Source organism: Vombatus ursinus, unplaced genomic scaffold, assembly GCF_900497805.2.
Source record: "Vombatus ursinus unplaced genomic scaffold, bare-nosed wombat genome assembly UNPS02015255.1, whole genome shotgun sequence".
NCBI lineage: Eukaryota > Metazoa > Chordata > Mammalia > Diprotodontia > Vombatidae > Vombatus > Vombatus ursinus.
The window spans coordinates 11,043,711-11,062,381 of NW_020955033.1; the positions used below are offsets into that span (position 1 = coordinate 11,043,711).

General features: G+C 34.5%; 1 protein-coding gene across 1 annotated transcript in view; it reads right to left on the bottom strand.

Moving 5' to 3' along the window:
• The window catches only part of LOC114031694 (putative Polycomb group protein ASXL3), a 205,001-nt gene that overhangs the window by 128,296 nt on the left and 58,034 nt on the right, over positions 1-18,671 (bottom strand). Inside the window, exons 2-3 of the mRNA XM_027846847.1 lie at positions 8,190-8,298; positions 6,863-6,974 (exon numbers count right to left, since the gene is read on the bottom strand). Of these exons, the coding sequence (XP_027702648.1) occupies positions 6,863-6,974; positions 8,190-8,298 (221 nt within the window). The remainder of the gene's footprint in view (positions 1-6,862; positions 6,975-8,189; positions 8,299-18,671) is intronic.

The window sequence follows — 18,671 nt, forward strand, 5'->3', positions numbered from 1 at the left end:
AATCTCCTTTTGTTAACTGTAGAATGACCAACTCATTTTGTTCTGATATTGAACTTAACTTACCAAGGGACAGGCCTGTATCAAGCTCAGCCCAGAAGCCCCTAGGATTCAAATAAAGTTCAAACAGAACCTAATGATGTTTAATCCTCTGGGAACCTAGACCTGCCAGGGCAAGGTGGAGTGAGTTGACTCAGGTTAGAGAGTGAACAGATGTCCGCACACCCTTTATAAAAGAAAATACATAGTGAGACATCACATATATACATTCAGTATTTTACGGAACTTGCAGGTTTCAATAAAAATGAGAAAATGGTAACAGAAATATGTAGAAAGACATCTTTCATTTCTTGATAACGACTCTTTCTGTTTGAAAAGTGTTAACCCTCCTGTGTTTTCTTCCATCTGTAAGTACAATGGCATAATTTCCAGAGTTGAGGAATTTTTCTAATTCTCCAGCACAAAGCAGATGCCAATACTGGTTAATACTATTGAAAAGAAAGTACAAACTCTTTGTAACATAGAAAAATCGTCCTACTCTAGAAAAGAATATGAGTAAAAACTGGTAACAATGTGTTGGGTGACAACCACTGCTCTCTGACCTACGCATTTCTTGGAATAGTCCTTTCCATATTCTTCCTATCTTAAAACCCCATACCCTGCAATACTTCTCCTTCCTCACTCAATTCATTAAGCATATATTAAGTACCAACTATATGCCAGGCACTATGCTAAGAACTGGGGATACAAAAAGAGGCAGAATATAGTCCCTGCCCTCAATGGGTTTACAATCTAATGGGAGAGACAACAGGCAAATAAATATATACAAAGCAAGCTATATAGAGAATAATGGGAAGTAATTAAAAGAAGGAAAGCACTGTAATTAAGAGGGATTAGAGAAGGCTTCCCTACAAAGGAAGGATTTTAGTTGACCCATAAAGGAAGTTGGGGAGGTCAATAGTCAAAGGAAAGGAGGGAGAATATTCCAGGCATGGAGGACAGCCAGAGAAAATGCCTAGCCCCAAGAAACAGAGTATCTTGTTTGCGGGACAGCCAGGAGGCTAGTGTCACTGAATCAAAGAATATGTGTTGGGAAGGAAGGTGTCAGAAGACAGGAAAGGTCGGAAGGGGCTAGGTTAGGAAGGACTTTGATTGTCAGAGTATTTTATATTTGCTCCTAGAGGCAATTATTGAGTGGGGTCGAGGGGAAGGGTGACATGATGGGACCTTCACTTTAGGAAAATCATTTTAGTGGCTGAGTAGAGGATGGATTGAAGTAGAAAGAGGCTTGAGGCAGGCAGACCCACCATCAGGTTACTGACATGTGTGTACACACATGCACATGCACTTATACACACACATGTACACACACTTACACACACACACACCAGTGTCTGTCTGTCTGAGGTTTAATGTGTGGAGCTGTTTGAGCTCAGCCTGGGCTGTCTGTCAGTCCCTGCTCCAGCTGTTATAAGAGACATTCTCAGGGATTCATACACATTCTTTCCCATCACCCCTTCATAGAACATTATCTAAAGTTTATAAAAACTCTCATTGAAGAGTAGGGAAAATGTTCCTGGAAAATCACAGAAAATCTAGCAAGAAAAAGTCTATTTCAAAGCGTTAGGAAATATAATCCAAAGGGATAACAGTAGGATAGATCTATAACAATAATTTAAAGAAGTTCTCCTCACTTTCTTCTGCACCCATGAAGGCTTTCACCTTTCCTTCTTGTACTAGTGTTTGAACTGCTGCTGATGAAATGTCAATGTGACTACTGCCAGATGGCCCCAGAACCAAAAAGCTACCTTCAGTTTTCTCTAGGCAATTGTGCACCCTGAGAAGCTGCTTAACCATATGTAACTGATATCTCAACAAAGATCTTTATCCATATACTTCAGGCCATCTGACAGCATTTTTCCATTTCTAAAAAGGAAAAGATCAGCCTCTGGGCCAAAGAAAACAAATAACCAAATGAATAAAGTTTCATTAAGTTAACAACAAATTTGTCAAAAAGCATAAAATCAGGAGCCCATTATAAAAGTTGGTCACAAAGGGTAATTTTGGGGGGTGACTGAATCATTATTTTTACTAAAAATCCTACAGACTGAAGGATAGAATATATGTTCTCTATCAGTTTTTTTTTCTTTCTTTTTAATAAAGAATGCTTTAGAATACTGAAGCCCTCCACTACAATGCTGCTTCATCCCTGAGAGTTATTAGGCTTAATAACAAGCAGACCACTGTTTGATCTATGCTGGATGAAAACTGTACTTTCTCCAGTTTCTCCATAATTGCTTTGAGAATCCCCATTTTAAAAATAAAGGGCACAGTTGATGTTGATTTCCAATGTGAAGCATAATGAGATCCAAAAAAACAACAACTCCTTTGCTTCCCTGTCAATAGAAAATCTGGTAAATACTGTAAAAAAAGTGCTACTCACACATGGTCACATATCAAATAAAATTGGCATAAGTATGTTATGCAAGTACCTTAACAGTAGGTAGTCTACTTAAAACAGCAAATGTGTGAGCAAACTTCTGAGATGTGCTTATAAATAATAACTCACAAATAATAACACACATGAATCTCTGACCAAAACAGTTCATAAAATTCAAAACATTTTCTTTGGGTGACATAGATCTATACATACATTGACATAAATGGTCATGGGTTGTCAACATAGATATATCAAGTGATTCACCTAAATCACTCTTTGATCTCTAGAGCTTAACTTGTAAAATTTGAACAGTTTACTTTCTTTAGTTGGTGAATCTGATTCTTATTAACATGAGTAGTTGGGAAGCCAAAGAGCTGAATAAAGAATCATTAAGCAAAATATATACAGTATAACTTACAAAGAGGATTAAAAATGAATGAACACTACTCTGTGCTTGTAAACATTAGGACTGATAGTATTCCCACTGTTCCCTCAAACAGGAAACGAATTACTTCTTTCAACAGATGTCTGAGTAAATGTCTGCCTAAAATACTGTCCAATATAAAAAACAAAAACTCAGTTGCCCTAAAAACTGAACCAAAATAGAGTAAATATAGAATTAATATATCTTTATTACAATTTTGCTCCAGGCAAGTCCATTGTGGCCAAACAGCTCACCCCTAGTCTTGCCACTGCTTGCAGACTTGAGAACTCCTTCCTTGTCTCTAAAATTCCTGTCTCCTTGTAAATGTCAACAAATCCTGTGACCACCTGAGTATATATTCTATATCAATGGACAGATAGATGGATAGAAAGACAGATGTGTATCTATGTATATAGATTTCCTATTAGTTGATTTCCTATCAGCTCTCCCCACTCTTTCATCACATAATAATATTAGTTCACATTTATGTGGTACTTTTAAGATTTGCATTTTTCATTTTGATCCTCACAACAATCTTGTGAAATAGGTGCTACTATTATCCTTCTTTTTTAGATGAAGATGAAATTCAGTAATATACCCAAGGTCACCTAGCTAATAAGCATTAGAGCCAAGGTTTGAGTCCAGTTCTCCCTGCCTCCAAATCAAACACTATCCACTCTGCCATAATGTTTCTCCATAACCACTCTGCCATGATGTCTCTCCATAACCACTCTACCAGGATGTTTCTTCAAAAGAGGAAGGGGAGGAAAAGTAAAAGTATGATGACAGATGGTGATTTTCTGATCTATATACTGCTCCCATATTCTTTCCTAAGTATATTTGTATGTTTACCTTTGGAACAATAATTTCCCCATTCCTTTAGTTAGTTATGTGTAGTTGAAATTATTACTTAGTTCAGCCTATGAAAACACATCAGGAAATAATTATTAAGCACCAACTATATTTAGAGCAAGCATAATGCTAAGATGTTCAGTCATTTCAGTCATGACCAACTCTTTCTGACCCCATTTAGGGGTTTTCTTGGCAAAGATATTGGAACAGTTTGCCATTTCCTTCTCCAACTCATTTTACAGATGATTAACTGAGGCAAACAGGGTTAAGTGATTTGCCCAGGGTCACCCAGCTAGTGTGTGAGACCAAATCTGAACTCATGAAAATGAGTCTTCCTGACTCAAAACCCAGTGCTCTATCCACTGTGCCACCTAGCTTCCCATAATGCTAGATAGTGAGATACAAAAATTAAGACACAGCCCTTACCCTTACAGCGCTCACTCTTAAAAAGCAAATGTTTTAAAATCTGTAGAGATTTATATATATTATTTCTTTTATATATATTGTTTGCCAATATTACTGACTCAATTAACATTTATTAAATACCTACTATGTACCAAGCATTGTGCCAAATACTGGGGAAAAGTAGGGAACGAAAGGGCATGATGAATAAATCCAAAGAATGCAGCCAGTTGTAAATGAAGAATTGACTGGCCTGGAGACCCTCCTTAACGGATGCTTTGGGAGGAGTTCTTCCCTACACCCTCCACTCACAGAGGCAGAGGGTACTAAGGTGTGATGAATGATGAGGTTCCTGGGGACAAGATGGAGGAGTCTTAAGGATTGCAGCTGGCTGGGTAGCTTACATTATTAGAATGTAAGCTCCTTTATGGCAAGGACTGTCTTTCTTTTTTGTATACTGCATCCCTAATAACTTAGTAAAATACCTGGTACATAGTACTTACTATAGACTTTTTCATTCATCCTTTCATTCATTCATTTACCTCATTTAAACCCCAGAAAAATCCTAGGATTTAGATATTATTACAAGTATTATTATTCCCATTTTCCAGATGAGAAAACTGAAGCTCAAAGACTTTAAGTGACTGTGCCCATTTATGCAGGTAGTACATGTCATAGGCACGATTCAAACTCACATCTTCTTGATTCTAATTCCATGCATTCTATCTGAGCCAAACACATAGAACTAAAATGTAGCAATTTTCTGCTGAAAAAATGCACTGTTTACAGAAGGCTCATCAGGTCAGGTTCGTTAGTGACACTTTAAAAAAAAATACTGATCTTTGATATTTGGACAAGGCAAGGGCTCTCCCTATAGCTCTTTAATCCTAAAACTCAACTTTATCTTGCCTACAGAAATGGAAGTTTGTGGAGCAATCATGACCTTGTCTCTTTAATTTCATACAAATGCCTTTGTTTACAAATGCCTCCTACCACTGCAACAATAAGCAAATCCTCTTTTGTGTACTGCTTAAGTAGACAGGAAGCATGTTGTCCAAAAAGGAGCAATGTGGTCTGCTGCCAGAAGTAAACGGGGAACAATTTATAAGTTTCAGTAAACAAACTACTGTTCTGGATAGTACTGTTGCCCCTTGCTTTCTATTCTCCCCAAAAAAAATTCAATGGGAAAAGAAAATTCTTGGGAAAACTAGTTATAGTAATTTTGTTTGGATATATATATGTTTTATTTCACATGAAATTAAAAAATATGACTTTTGGCAAAGGGTTCACAGGAACCAGGATTTAAAACAACCTTAGAGATCATTTAACCAAACCTGTTCAATGTACAGATTAGGAAAGTGAATCCTAGAAAGGTAAAGTAATTTGAGATTACAAAGGTAGCAAATAGCAAAGTTGGAACTACAACCCGTATCCTCTGATTTTAAATACAGTGTCCTTGCCACAATACCACAGCTAGCTCTGACAGAAGTTTCAAGTAGAGTGGTCCCTCAAAAATTATTTTTATATTTAATCATTAAGTATAAAAGTCTATTTCCTGTCGCCACAATTGAACCACCAAGAAATCAGAGACTGCTATGCATATCTCTGCTACTGTTGTCTCCATAATTCTATGTGACAGCAATCTATCCTGGTCCAAATTGTAACTAGAATAATATGAGTGTTCGGATGATATGTGACAGCCTACCCTGATCACAGGTGAGATAGTAAGAAAAACTCCACACATAAAGCATGTCTTCAAGCTTGTAATGAAAGACCTTGAAAAACTTCTGTAGTGTTAGCTAGAGAAGACTACTTGACAACCATTACCACTAACCTCATAAAGACTATCAAAAAGCACACCAGCATGAGAGCATCCATTTAGTTTAAGGACCACAAAGAGTCTTTTGTTATACTTAATAAAATGTAATGTCTTCAGTCTAATGCTCAAATGAGGCTTTTAAATTTAATTAATAGTCATGGCGACTATGCTAACACAGTTGTCTTCCCAAACCATCCTTTTGAGCCTACTGATGGGAAAGCAGACTGAGCATAAAATAAAGCTGCACATGTAGGGCAACTGTACAAAATACCAGCATACAGTCAACATGTATTTATTAAGCACTTATTCTATGCCATGTATTATACACATAAAGTAACACAAAAGTCTTCAATGTTATAACTTCATTTATCTTAGAATTCTAAGAATAAATACTTCAGTCACTCTTCACAGTCACTGATTTAAAAAAATGGTTCAATACAGAAAATAAAAGAGCTTAATACTTTATTTAGTACAACAACCAAGAACATAATGTGTCTTAAAAAATAAGCATTCATTTTTCATTTCAGGTTATGGAACCCACCCACGATCACACAGAAAATCAGCAGATTGAAAGGTGGAACGTGGGTTTTTTTAATTTTCATCCAGAACTGATTCACTAGAAACCTTATATCCCTTATTGTCATCTCATAAGAGAAATCTATCTACTAAGAACACTGCAGGAAAAAACGTAATTTCCCAGAACAATAAATACCCCCCCACACACACCTCTCTATCCTTCAAACCATCTCTTTTAGTGCTCAAACCTCTGCATGAACATGCACTGAGCACACATCTAGAATGTAAGGATGTAGAAAAAAAATATTTCCTTTACTAAATCTATACCATTTTGAAACAAATTATTATAATTGCATGCAAGTAGAATACATAACAGAAGAAAGTCACATTTCCTGAAATTCTTCACACCTACCTCCATTTTCTTCTCCATTACTATTGTTTGCTTCAGCCATTTCAGTGCCATCTAATTCTGATTCACAGCCTAAATCCAATGTTCCATCAGCTGGGCATGAAGATTCTTCCTTCTATAGCACAAGGGAGAGAAATAGAAAAAAATACAAATTAGCAACTCAAAATATTCACAATATTTTAAAAATATGTACAGTAAATTATCACAAGATATGATTTTGAATTTCAATAGCAATTACCTTCATCTGTAATAGTCATTACTTAAGAGAAAAAAACTGAAAATGAAACAACTAATAATGACTTCTGAAAAATTAAAAGATCTTCTATTTATAACATAAGTGCCTCTATTCTAACATACATATACACAAAGTGAATTTGTTTTGTTTTCCTTCTTTTATCCCTCATTCCTTGTGCCCCCCAAAAAAAAATTGTTAAAGATTTTGGAGTTTAGTCAGTGACCTATATGCCCAGGTTGCTCGCTATAAAGGAGAAACAAGTAAGTAAATTACTTAAAAAAAAAAACTGTAATTTTTAAAAATTCCAATATAATGGCTAGAGCCTGGTATTCAGCATCCAAGAAAAAATATCTGGATAACAGTCAAAAGTATCTTTTAGCATAATGAGCTTTTTTAAAAAATAAAAATCTTGTTAAGATAAGGTAATAAATTATAAATACTGACCATCAACCTTTAAGGAAAAATCTTGCCTTTTAAAATTGTAAGTAATAAAGGTCACACTGATTTTACTCTTTCAAAATATAGGCTATTAAAGCAAAAAAAAAAAAAGCAGTAAGACTTTGCCAAAAGAATTCTAGTTAATGTAGATTTTTAATGACAAAGAAAATTAACGGTGTTGAAATAATTAAGTTTCAGGTATCTTGTGCTCCTTTTCAATTACTCCACTCTTATAAAGTCTGCAGATTTAATTACTATTATTTCCTCTGGATCATCCTATTTTCAAATTAAAAAAACAAATTTTTTTCACAAACAACACTTCATCATGAAGTGGCTTACAATCCAAGAACTTCCCACCTAGAATTCCGAAAAAATAAAAACACTTCAAGAAACAATTCTTTTTTTTTTTTTTTGGCCATATGTCAAAACCAAGAACAGAGATAACTCTTCCTGAAAAATAAAGTGTCAACTTATTCTCTTTTTGCAATTGCTTTCTAAAACATATGAAAACGATTAGGTTTTAGGGTCAATACCTGTGTACTACTACACTACTCTCCTCTCCATGAGTCTAATTTTGTTTCTATTCTATTTTCTTATAAATTAGTAAAAATGTATTCATAAATTAACAGATAAAATTTGCAGAACAATCCAACTTACTTTAAGAGCATAAAGTCCTGATTTCCCAGGGATTTTGAAGAATGTCCCATCCCCTACACGAGTATTGGTGTGAAGCATTGCATTCAGACAGGCTAATGGAGAAGTCCCACTAGAAAATAAAATTTTGCAAAAATGAAGCAGTCTAAGGTAGAATATCTGTTGCAAAATGTTCACTGTCTCTTTAAAAAAAATCATGCATGCCTTTTAAAATAGCCTCCCAACCCTGAAAACATCTACATTACAATAACAGGCCAGTTTCACCAAAGTTAATCAGATGCATCTGTCCTATAGGCTTCAGGCAAAAAGTCTGTGAATTATAATTATGCTTTTCTTCATACAGCAACTAGCATCACATTCTAAAGAAACCAAAGTCCAAACATTTATGTGAAATTATTTCACAAACACCATGAAGCCTCAGTTTTAAAATGTTACAGACAATTTGATGGCTGCACATGAATGATCAAAAACTACGAAGTTCAAGGGCAGCTGTACCCTATAGGATGAAAGGCAACAAAAGAATAATAAGAAAAACTAAGGAAGAACTGATTTGAAATTACAAATATTTAAGTTACTTGAGAGGTTGCATTTTTTCACATGGTGAAGTTTCTATGTCTTCATACATTCTTAAGATATAACTTCTACCAGTTATAGCCTATTCTCAATTAAGATATTTTAAACAAGAGATTAAGAAATGAGTCAGCTAAGTAATTCTCATACTAATATCATCAGCTGGTACGTTCTCCTGTGAAGCCATCAGATGCCAAGGTCTAAATTAAACTGAATTTCTTAAACAGCCATCCATATAACAATAAATATAAAAACAACTAAATCAAAAACACACACTCAAATATCTTAATGAAAATTCACAAATGCATTTGTAATATCTATATCTTAACATTCACATTCTCCCCTGAATATGCTTAAGGGTATGATGCAAGAAAAAAAATTGGGGGGGGGGCTAACTTGGGGGACAGAAATAGGCAAACTATGGTGTTCCCATTAACTTCAGACTCTCCAAAATACTATACATTAAATCAGATTAGGGACTGAAAACTAAATAATGCTGATAATGAAGTCCCTTTAACTTTCTTCTGGAGTTCTAACTATGTTAATAAATGTTCTGGAAGAAAAAATCCCAGATCTATTGAGGTTCCCAAGCATGTAACTGTACTTGTCAGTCAGAAAATGCAACTTGGCACTATACTTGAAGAGCCACCTACAAGTAAAATCATCATCTTGCCACAATATGGGCAAGGCTGCTGCTTAAGGGTTATAGATAAGACAGAAAAGTCAAAAATTTCCACCTACTCTGACTAGCAGGTACACATATGATATCAATTCAGCATGTATTTGCATTCTAGTTAATAAAATTTATATGCAATACACTGAGGCACTCATTAAAATTATTTTTAGTATAAAAATATTTTCTTTTCCCATGGTTTAATTTGACTTCATTAAAATTTGACCCTGACAATATAACACTGTAATGGTAACAACTATACTAGCAATTGACTATTGCTAGAGCTTTACATACATTAATTCATTTGAATCTAACAAGAACACTATACAAAAACAGTAATAATAATTTGCCTAGAGTACAAGTTACTAATAGATGAAATACAATATATAGTAATTGTACTTTGTATTTATGTAGTGCCTTTCTCCATAAAATTCCTACAGTTTTTAGCCATCATTCTTCCCAATCAAAAGATAATTTGTTGTTTTTTTAGAGGGGGCCTGAACACACCTATGAAGATGAAGCCCTCTCTCTAGAAATTTTGTTCAATGGAGAAATTCCAGACAAGGAAAGTCATGAAATATTTTACTGAGCATCACAAAAGAATTTTTCTTTCATTACATCTTTCAGGCAAAACCATGTACAACTTGAAGCTAGCGATAATGATTATGCCAGATTTTTGGAGTCTCAATATAGTGAAACTGTCAGAATTACAGGTTTTCAGTAGGAAGTTGGCAGGAAGATACTAACATTACAATTGGAAGTGAATCCAATATAAAAATGACAAGGTGCAGTGATGTTATTTTTAATGTCGTTATATAAAATAATTCACCTGCTTTAAAACCTAACATATGTTGCTCTTGCCCTTGACTCAGAGAGTCATAACAGAAATTCTAGATGCTTAAGCCTCAGACTAATTAAAATAGGAGGATATAAAGAGTAAAAAAGAAACAATACATAAAATAAAAACCAAATAAACGTAACTCAAATTTACTGTCATTTCCAATGTCTCAAATTCAAGTTGGACATTTAAAAAATATCTTATCGCAACTCTTGCTCCAGACAGAGATCTATGGTTTGTCTGACCACAAAATGTCTTTAATATATCTTGTATAATACTTATGCATAATACAGAAAGCCAATAATATTTAATATTCATAAATAAAAATATTTCATTGGGATAATGTGATTCCAAATAGTACCACAGAGTGTCTTCCAATTATTTCACATAGGGTACTGCAAATTTCTCAAAAATATCCCCAAATAAAATTAATTTTTATTCGCTTCACATACACATGCAAACACGCATTTAGCACTTTAAGGACAAGTTCTGAGATGTTATGAAATCAATGATAGGGTGTTAAAAAGCCAAAAAGACTAAAAATCATTGTTTTGGGTGAGCTAGATTTAATAAAATTAAAAACAATGTTTGTTTATGTTTTAAGCCACTCTCTCCCATTCTGAAGAGGCTTTTGATATATACATATATATATATACATATATATATGTATTAATATGGGAACAGTTGGCATTTTCCAATGGTTTTACATTTTTAATTGTAAATTAAAATTGTAAATTTGTAAATTTACCTGATGCAGAATAAACAATTTTTTTCTTATTGCCCAATTACTATTATTTTTCTCTTCCTATCCATCTCTATTTTAAGTACCAAAATATAGCACTAATCTGGACTACCTAATGGTTAGGATGTAAATTAATGAAAAGTCTGGTTGTTTTTTGTAAATATTAAGGAATTAAGTTCTGTCATTTTCAAATACTTAAATACTTACAGAAACAAAATACTTACAGATAACAAAACTTGTCCTTCAGCTAAGTTTGTTTTAAGGACTGGATGCTTATTAGGAATTAGAACATTAATTGCTGAATTGCAAATTGTTGACTCTAAAGTGTCTGACACCAATTCGTTATCAAAGTTAAATCCCCAGAATGGGGTGGAGTGGTGATACTTCATTTGCTTAGGAAACACTTTCTTCTGCTAATACAATTGTAACCTTCAGTCAAGCCAATATTAAAGTAGTTAGACAAATTCTGAAATAATGGAGTCTGGAGGTTTCACTACATTTAATGTTGTTTTATTGTATTTAAGAAAAAAATCTAAATTATGGAAGATACTTTCTAATAAGATGAATTAGTAGGTGTGAGAAATCCCAAGTTACTAAAAAAAAATTGAGAGGTAAAAATGGTTAGTTTTTCAAACTGCAACATAATATGGCATTTTGACATTCTCTCTCTTCCTCCCCCGACTCCCTCTCCTCTGTCTCTCATGACTGTCTTTCTCCCTCTCTTATAATTTGCCTGACCAGCCATATTTATAGTACATTGTGGCAAAGCTATGCACTGCTTATTACAAATTGATCCCTCCTACTCCAGTGATTTTCAAAATCTTTGAGGATGCAAACCCTTCTCTATATGTGTATACACACACACATATGTGTGTACATATGTACATATACATATATGCCTTCAAGACCCTGGAAGAGAGTAAATGAGGCTGAAGTTTAGAGGCAAGAGAAATTATAGAAATTAATTATGTTCATGTTTCAAAGATGCCCTTTTTATGTAGAAACCATTGCATTACTCCACTTTTGTAATGGAACATAGAAATGTTGATAACAGAGCACAACTAGAAAAAAAACATATGCCATATTTTCCTTTGCTAAAGTAAGAAATGAGGATAAGTATCTGGAAAAGCAGATTTGGCAGGCACGGAGTCTACAAGAAATAGGGGGAAAATACAATATTCCATAATAACAGTTTGATGTCATCCAACAGAGCTAACACAAGCCTCTAAAACGAAATCTCTTTCACATGAGAAATACAATGAGGACACCAAAGAACACAGGTACCCTAAGAAAATATTACTGGAAATTATTTCATGTGTCCTTGCCGTAGCTTAAAAAACAAACAAAAACAATTTACTAAACTGTAAACAATTTACTAAAGACAAAAGATCCAATTCAATTCAACAAGAATTTATTAAGCACCTACTATGAGCCAGTCACTGGGCTAGGCCCTGGGTTTGCAACAACAAACTTTAATACTCTTAAGTAAAAGGTGAAGGAAGGTTTGAATTAGATCTATAGCCATGTGGGTAGAGACACAATAATGGGAGATAAACTGTGACTGTTGATTTTTTTTTTAAACATGACAACTGAACAGATATTAGAAAAGATGGTGTTTTCCTCAACAAAAACAGGGGTGTGAAAAGTGGGTTTCAGAAGTAATATAAGACCACAGATCTGGAGGATGAAGGGACTTTGGAGACCATAAAGTCCAAGCCTCTCATGTTATGTATGAGAAAATTTTAGTATAAAGAGATTAAGTAATTTGCTGAAGGCCACATGATTAGTTAAGTGTCTGAGGCAGGATCTGAACTCACTTCTTCCTGACTGAAGTTGGGCTCCCTATCAACTATCCCAAAGGTTCTCAAAGTGTGCTCCCCAGATCCTGGGGGACCCCAAGAACCTTTCAGGGTGTCCACAAGGCCAAAATTAATTTCATAATAATGTTAAGATGTCATTTGTCTATTAAAATTCTCACTCTCTTTCCCAATTACATATCTGTAAGGCCATTTCCCCCCAAATACTTTAACCAAAATAACGTATCACAACAGATTGGATGCTGAAGCAGACACAGGAATCCAGCTGCTCTCTAATAAGCCAGATATTAAAGAGATTTTTAAAAAATTTAAAACAATGTCATTCTTCTGATTTTTTGAAAACAGTTATTTTTCACTCAAATGTTGTTTATTTTAATATGTAATGGGCTGTTATTTTAATTAATTTTAAAAATTTGTCCATTTTCATTTCTAACACAGTAAATACCAATAAATAAAACCCACATAAACAAAAGCTCTTTGGAGTCCTTGATAATTTTTAAACATGCAAAGGGGTCCTGATATCAAAGGTTTGACAACCACAGTACCCTACCATCTAGTTGTCTCAATAAATAGTGGTGGGTTTTTTTTTAAAAGTGAAAATAAACAAATGTAAAATATTGATGGGGACTTGGAGTAACAGAAAAGTTTTTTTGTTATACGTTTAAAATGACTAATTTAAATGTAAGTAATTACTAAGAAAGTTTAGTTGGCTATATTAGTGCTTAATTTTGAGCTTTTAATAATAATTTTTAATAGTCCTTAGGGGGACTATTCAAAAACACAATCAAATAGGGATAATATATCATGAAGGGAGACAAAAGGAAAAATTGCTATATTTAGAATCAGAAAATCTGGATTTAAATTGGCTCTGCCATTGAATGAATACCTTGTTTGACCTTAGGCAAGACCCTTCTACTCCAGGGGCCTTAGAGTCAGCTCCGTGTGGCAATGGAGTGAGTTCCTGGGCTCAAATTCAGCCTTAGATACTTACTAGCTGTGTGACCCCCTAGGCAAGTCACTTAATCTCTCTTGGTCTCAGTTCCCTCATCAGTAAAATGAGAATATTACCCATCTCCCAGTATTGTTATGAGGATTAAATCAAATTACTGTAAAGCACTTAGCACAATGCCTGGAACAGAGTAAACACTATATAAATGTTATGTATGATTATTATTAATCTGTAAAATGAGAAGGTTAGGTTTGGATGACCTCTGAAGTTCCTTCCAGCTCTAAATAGATTATCCCTTTGCAGAGTCTGACATGTCCATGGGATATCCAGTAGGTGATTCAACAACTGAAAATAAACTATTAGAGCTCAGCAGAGAGGTGAGGACTAAATATGCAGTTTGGGGATCTATCTAAATTACAAGGAAAAATAGAATACATGAGAGCTAAAGAGATAACAATGAGAGTAAACACTGAGAGAGAAAAGGGGCTTAAATTATTGTTCAGGATTCAAATTTGAAAGACAAAATAATCAGGCTTTATATATTTTAGAAAGTGGTCATGAACTCATTGATGTAAGAGGATACATTATTTATACTAGTCAAAGTGATTTAATGAAAAATTTCTAAGACTATATTACTAACAGGTCTCCCTCTCCCTCACCACCATCCTCCCCCACCAAAAAAAAAAAGTAATCATGTAAGTATAAAAGTTAATCTTCCAAGTGGCTATTTCCTTTTTTTTTCACTCTTCACAATGATCAGTAATGATCCTAGAACTTGTTAAAATCCAAAACCCTTTATAGATTCTCTGAAAAATTCCTATACAAACCATCATAGTTTCTCACATGTGCCCAGATCAGCAGGCCTCAAATCTGAACTTAATATAAGCTGCTGAGGCTTATATTGGTCCAGAACTCATGGCCTTTCTGTAGACTTAAGATAAAAGGTTACACAAGCAATGTCATTTGTGAACTAACTCTAACACACAGCCAACCTGTACCATACTCAGAAGCTTCTGTCCCAAACACCAACTCCCAGAACTACCATTGGTAGTATAATCATTTCCATGGGCATCTTCACAATTTTAGCAAATACTCTCAAGGAAACTGAAAATTAGTCAGTCAACAAGTACTTATTAACTGCTTACTTTGCACCAGGGACATTATGCTAGGAATACAAACAAGCCAAAATAAGAGTCCTTGATCTCAAGGAGCTTGTATTTAAGGGATTTGTGGGGGTGCAGGGAATTGTGGAAGGGAAAGAGTACACATACAAGGAAGCTTAAAGGGGTTTGACAAAAGGACTAAGTGCAGGGGCATAATGAAAGTGCATCCTGATGAAAAATGAAGAAAAAGCTGTTCTGGGCACCCTCCAGAAATGCAGGTTCTGGGAAGAACCATCCAATCAGAGAGAGAGACCACAGGTGCAGAGAGGTTCTTCCAGTGTGTGAATTGCAAGGACAAAGTAATCTTCCAACATGAAGAAATTTCTAGGATATGGTAGAAACGTCCAGAGTGCAGCCTGAGAGAATAAGCTAATGCCTAGATAGATTTCTATTAAAACTTTTATGGCCATCTGAATTAAAAGGTAGAATAGTTAGTTTTGAGTTGGTATACCACATTTACTTTTACATTCAGAAGTTATCATTTGGTAGCAACCTATCATTCTTTGCAATCTCTACTCTTAAAGAACTGCCTAACATTAAATAACTTCCTCACACTCCCAAAAGACGTACGGGTAAGAAATAGGACTTGAAAGCTGTTCTTCTTGGTTCTGCGGTCAGCTCTCTATCCACCTCACCACACTGCTGACTTATTAATTTTTGCTGCCTATGAAATACTAACAATGTGAAGGAGATACTATGTGCTGTTCCTAGACCTCTAAGGCATTTTCTGAGGATTTGCTTATTTTCTAACAAACATATTTTTTCCCATAACAAATATTCCTATTCCATAATGTTCCTTTGATGTATTCAATTCTAAGTAGATGGCTTGGAATCTGAAAAGTTACTAGTAAAAAGAATGAGACAATACTTTGGCAGAAAGAAAAGGTAAAGGTCAAGAATGATAAAAACAAGTAGAACTGTGTTCTTGGAGAATAGCTTTAAATTTCCTCCAGCAATTAATGTAGCTTGTGATGGTAGAAATAATAATAGCAACTGGAACAATGAAGTTTAACATAAATGTGGATTAAAATACTCCAAAAGAGAATGCGATGAATAAATTCCAGGTCTCTGGAGAAAGAATTATAGTGCTTTATATATACTTTCACAAATATATACATACATATATATATACACACACTTGTGGATACACACACACATGCACACATATAATTCCTTTATGGGAGATCATGAATATTTTTAAAATATAGTCAACTCTAGATTATTTATAATACTAGGATTAAGGTGTCATTGGTAATGTTAAATAAAATAATATTTGCCTATGAGAAGCATTATGATGATTTTTTTCCAGGCAGCATATTAATCTTTCCAATTATGTTTTTTCTCCCCTTGGGCCAATATTAATATTAGTTTGTATTCCTTCATATGTACCCTGTATGATAGCTTTGGTGGTGGATAAATCAGTTTATCCACCACCAAAGCTATCATACAGGGTTAGAATCTTCCCAAAGGGGCATGATAAATCCATAGTAGACATACATAATAAAAATCAACTTAAAATTATATTGAGGAAATGTTATCATATTGAGAAACAGCCAAGATGTAATTTCTTCAATAATAACTGAATATCATTCTAAAAATCAATGTGATATATTTAATATAAGCAACACATAAAAGGCTTCATCCTCCTTAAAGTCCTTATAATTGTATATTTACAGATAAATGACAACATGCCCCCAACCTATTTGGATTCCCCTTTTATCCAGATTACTTTAGAAAATGAGTTTGTGAAAGTGACTTCTTAGCAGTCTGCTATCAAGATGGAATACTCACAGCCTTTGCATTTTATAAAGATGTGTCTACCTACCCCAATCTGGAAATAAACAAATATTTATACGTGTATATGTATACATATATAGAGACATACATATCTATGCTGGGTTTCAATAAATACTCTGAAATTGAATCTAATAATGGAAATTCACTGCATCAGAGCTCTCTCTCTCTTTTAAGACTTCTCCAACACTTCTCTCTATGAAAGAAAAGACACCCTTCCTGATTTTCTGGATTTCCGCATACATGATACTAACACAACGATGCACTACTTCTAACAGAAAGGCAACTGGAAAAAATGAAATATACAAGCCTGGGTCAATCACTTAGTCTCTACCTTTATTTCTCTTTCTGGACTATTCTCTAAAACATTCATCCAAATTTTTAAAGAAGACCTAAATTTTCTACCCTATCCAAAAATATAAGCAAAAACAAGTAATGTAACCAGCTGTTCCATGAAATTCAGCATAGCATAATAAACACAAGTGCTTTAAAGTTGAGAGATTCAAGTACACGTCTTAACTTTGTCACTTGCTAGATCTGTCACCTTGATCAAGTCAATTAACCTGAGATTCAGTTTCCTCAACTGTAAAATAGGCATAATACAACTAACTCATTACCTACCTCCTAAGTTTCTCTTAAGAAAGGTATATTGTAAAACTTAAAATGTTATATAAATATGTGCTAGTATATTATGGTTCTTAATTGTCACTCTATGTGATAAACTCATAATTCAAATAACTAGCATCATAGGAATGTCATTTTTATTTCAGAAAAAAAAAATTAATTAAAATGTGTCAGAAACTGAAAAGGTTCAAGCTCCAGGAATCAGGAGATGAGAAAAGAATGACTGCTTACTGCTTCAGTTCATGCCAGGGACCCAGAAATATATTTCTGAAGAGTTACTGAAAGCCTCGATCTTAACTTGGTACACAGGATCTACTCAAAACCACATCTATTCCAGGACCACCTTGAGGGTCAAGTCATGACAACAAAACATTTATTAAGTGCTTGACAGCTCTAGTATTAAGGCTTCTTGAAAAAGGGAGGATTTTAGCTGAGACTCGAAAAAAACCTAGGAAGCCAAGAGGCAGAGACAAGACAGAGAGCATTCCAGGTGTGGGGAAAAATCAGAGAAAATGCAAAAGAGATATAAAGTCAAGTAGGAGGCCAGTATCACTAGATCACAAAGTATATGAAGGGGAATAAGGTATAAGAAGATTAGAAAATTTGAAAGGGGTTCGGTTATGAAGGACTTTGAATACCTAACAAAGGATTTTTCATTTGATCCTGAAGGTGAAACTTAGCCACTGGAGTTTACTGAATAGAAATGAGATGGTCAGACTTTCATTTTAACAAGATCATTTTGATAGCTTATGCACGACACTGGGAAGATTTGAGGAAAGGAAACCAACCAGCAAGCTATTGCCAACAGTCCACAGGTGAGGTGCCACCAAGCTGGTGGCACTGTCAGAAGAGAGACGTAGGTGTATAAAGAACTTAATACCAGATTGGAAACAGAGGGTAAAAGAGAGATAGGAGTTGAGAATGAAGCCTACACCGTGAACTTGGATGATTGGGAGAATAATAGTGCCACTGACACAGTAAAAAGGAAGTAAGGAAGAAGGATGAATTTGGGGTGAGAAAGAAATGAATTCACTTTTGAACATGTTGAATTTAAGGTGTCTACAGGACATCTACTTCAAGATATTATGATATTCTACATAAGTTACAGGGAACTGGGGCTACCTATGATCTAATTTACTTTAACCAAACTATTCTGAATCAACAAAACCAATCTGGATTCTTGGGAACAAGGAATGGTTCATGCCTTGAGTGCACTGATGAGCATATATTCCAAGGATGAAGTGGATCATCTTGGTTTGTTGCTGTGCTCTTGGAAGTACATGTACTGTCATCATTATAATAACTCTATTTAGTG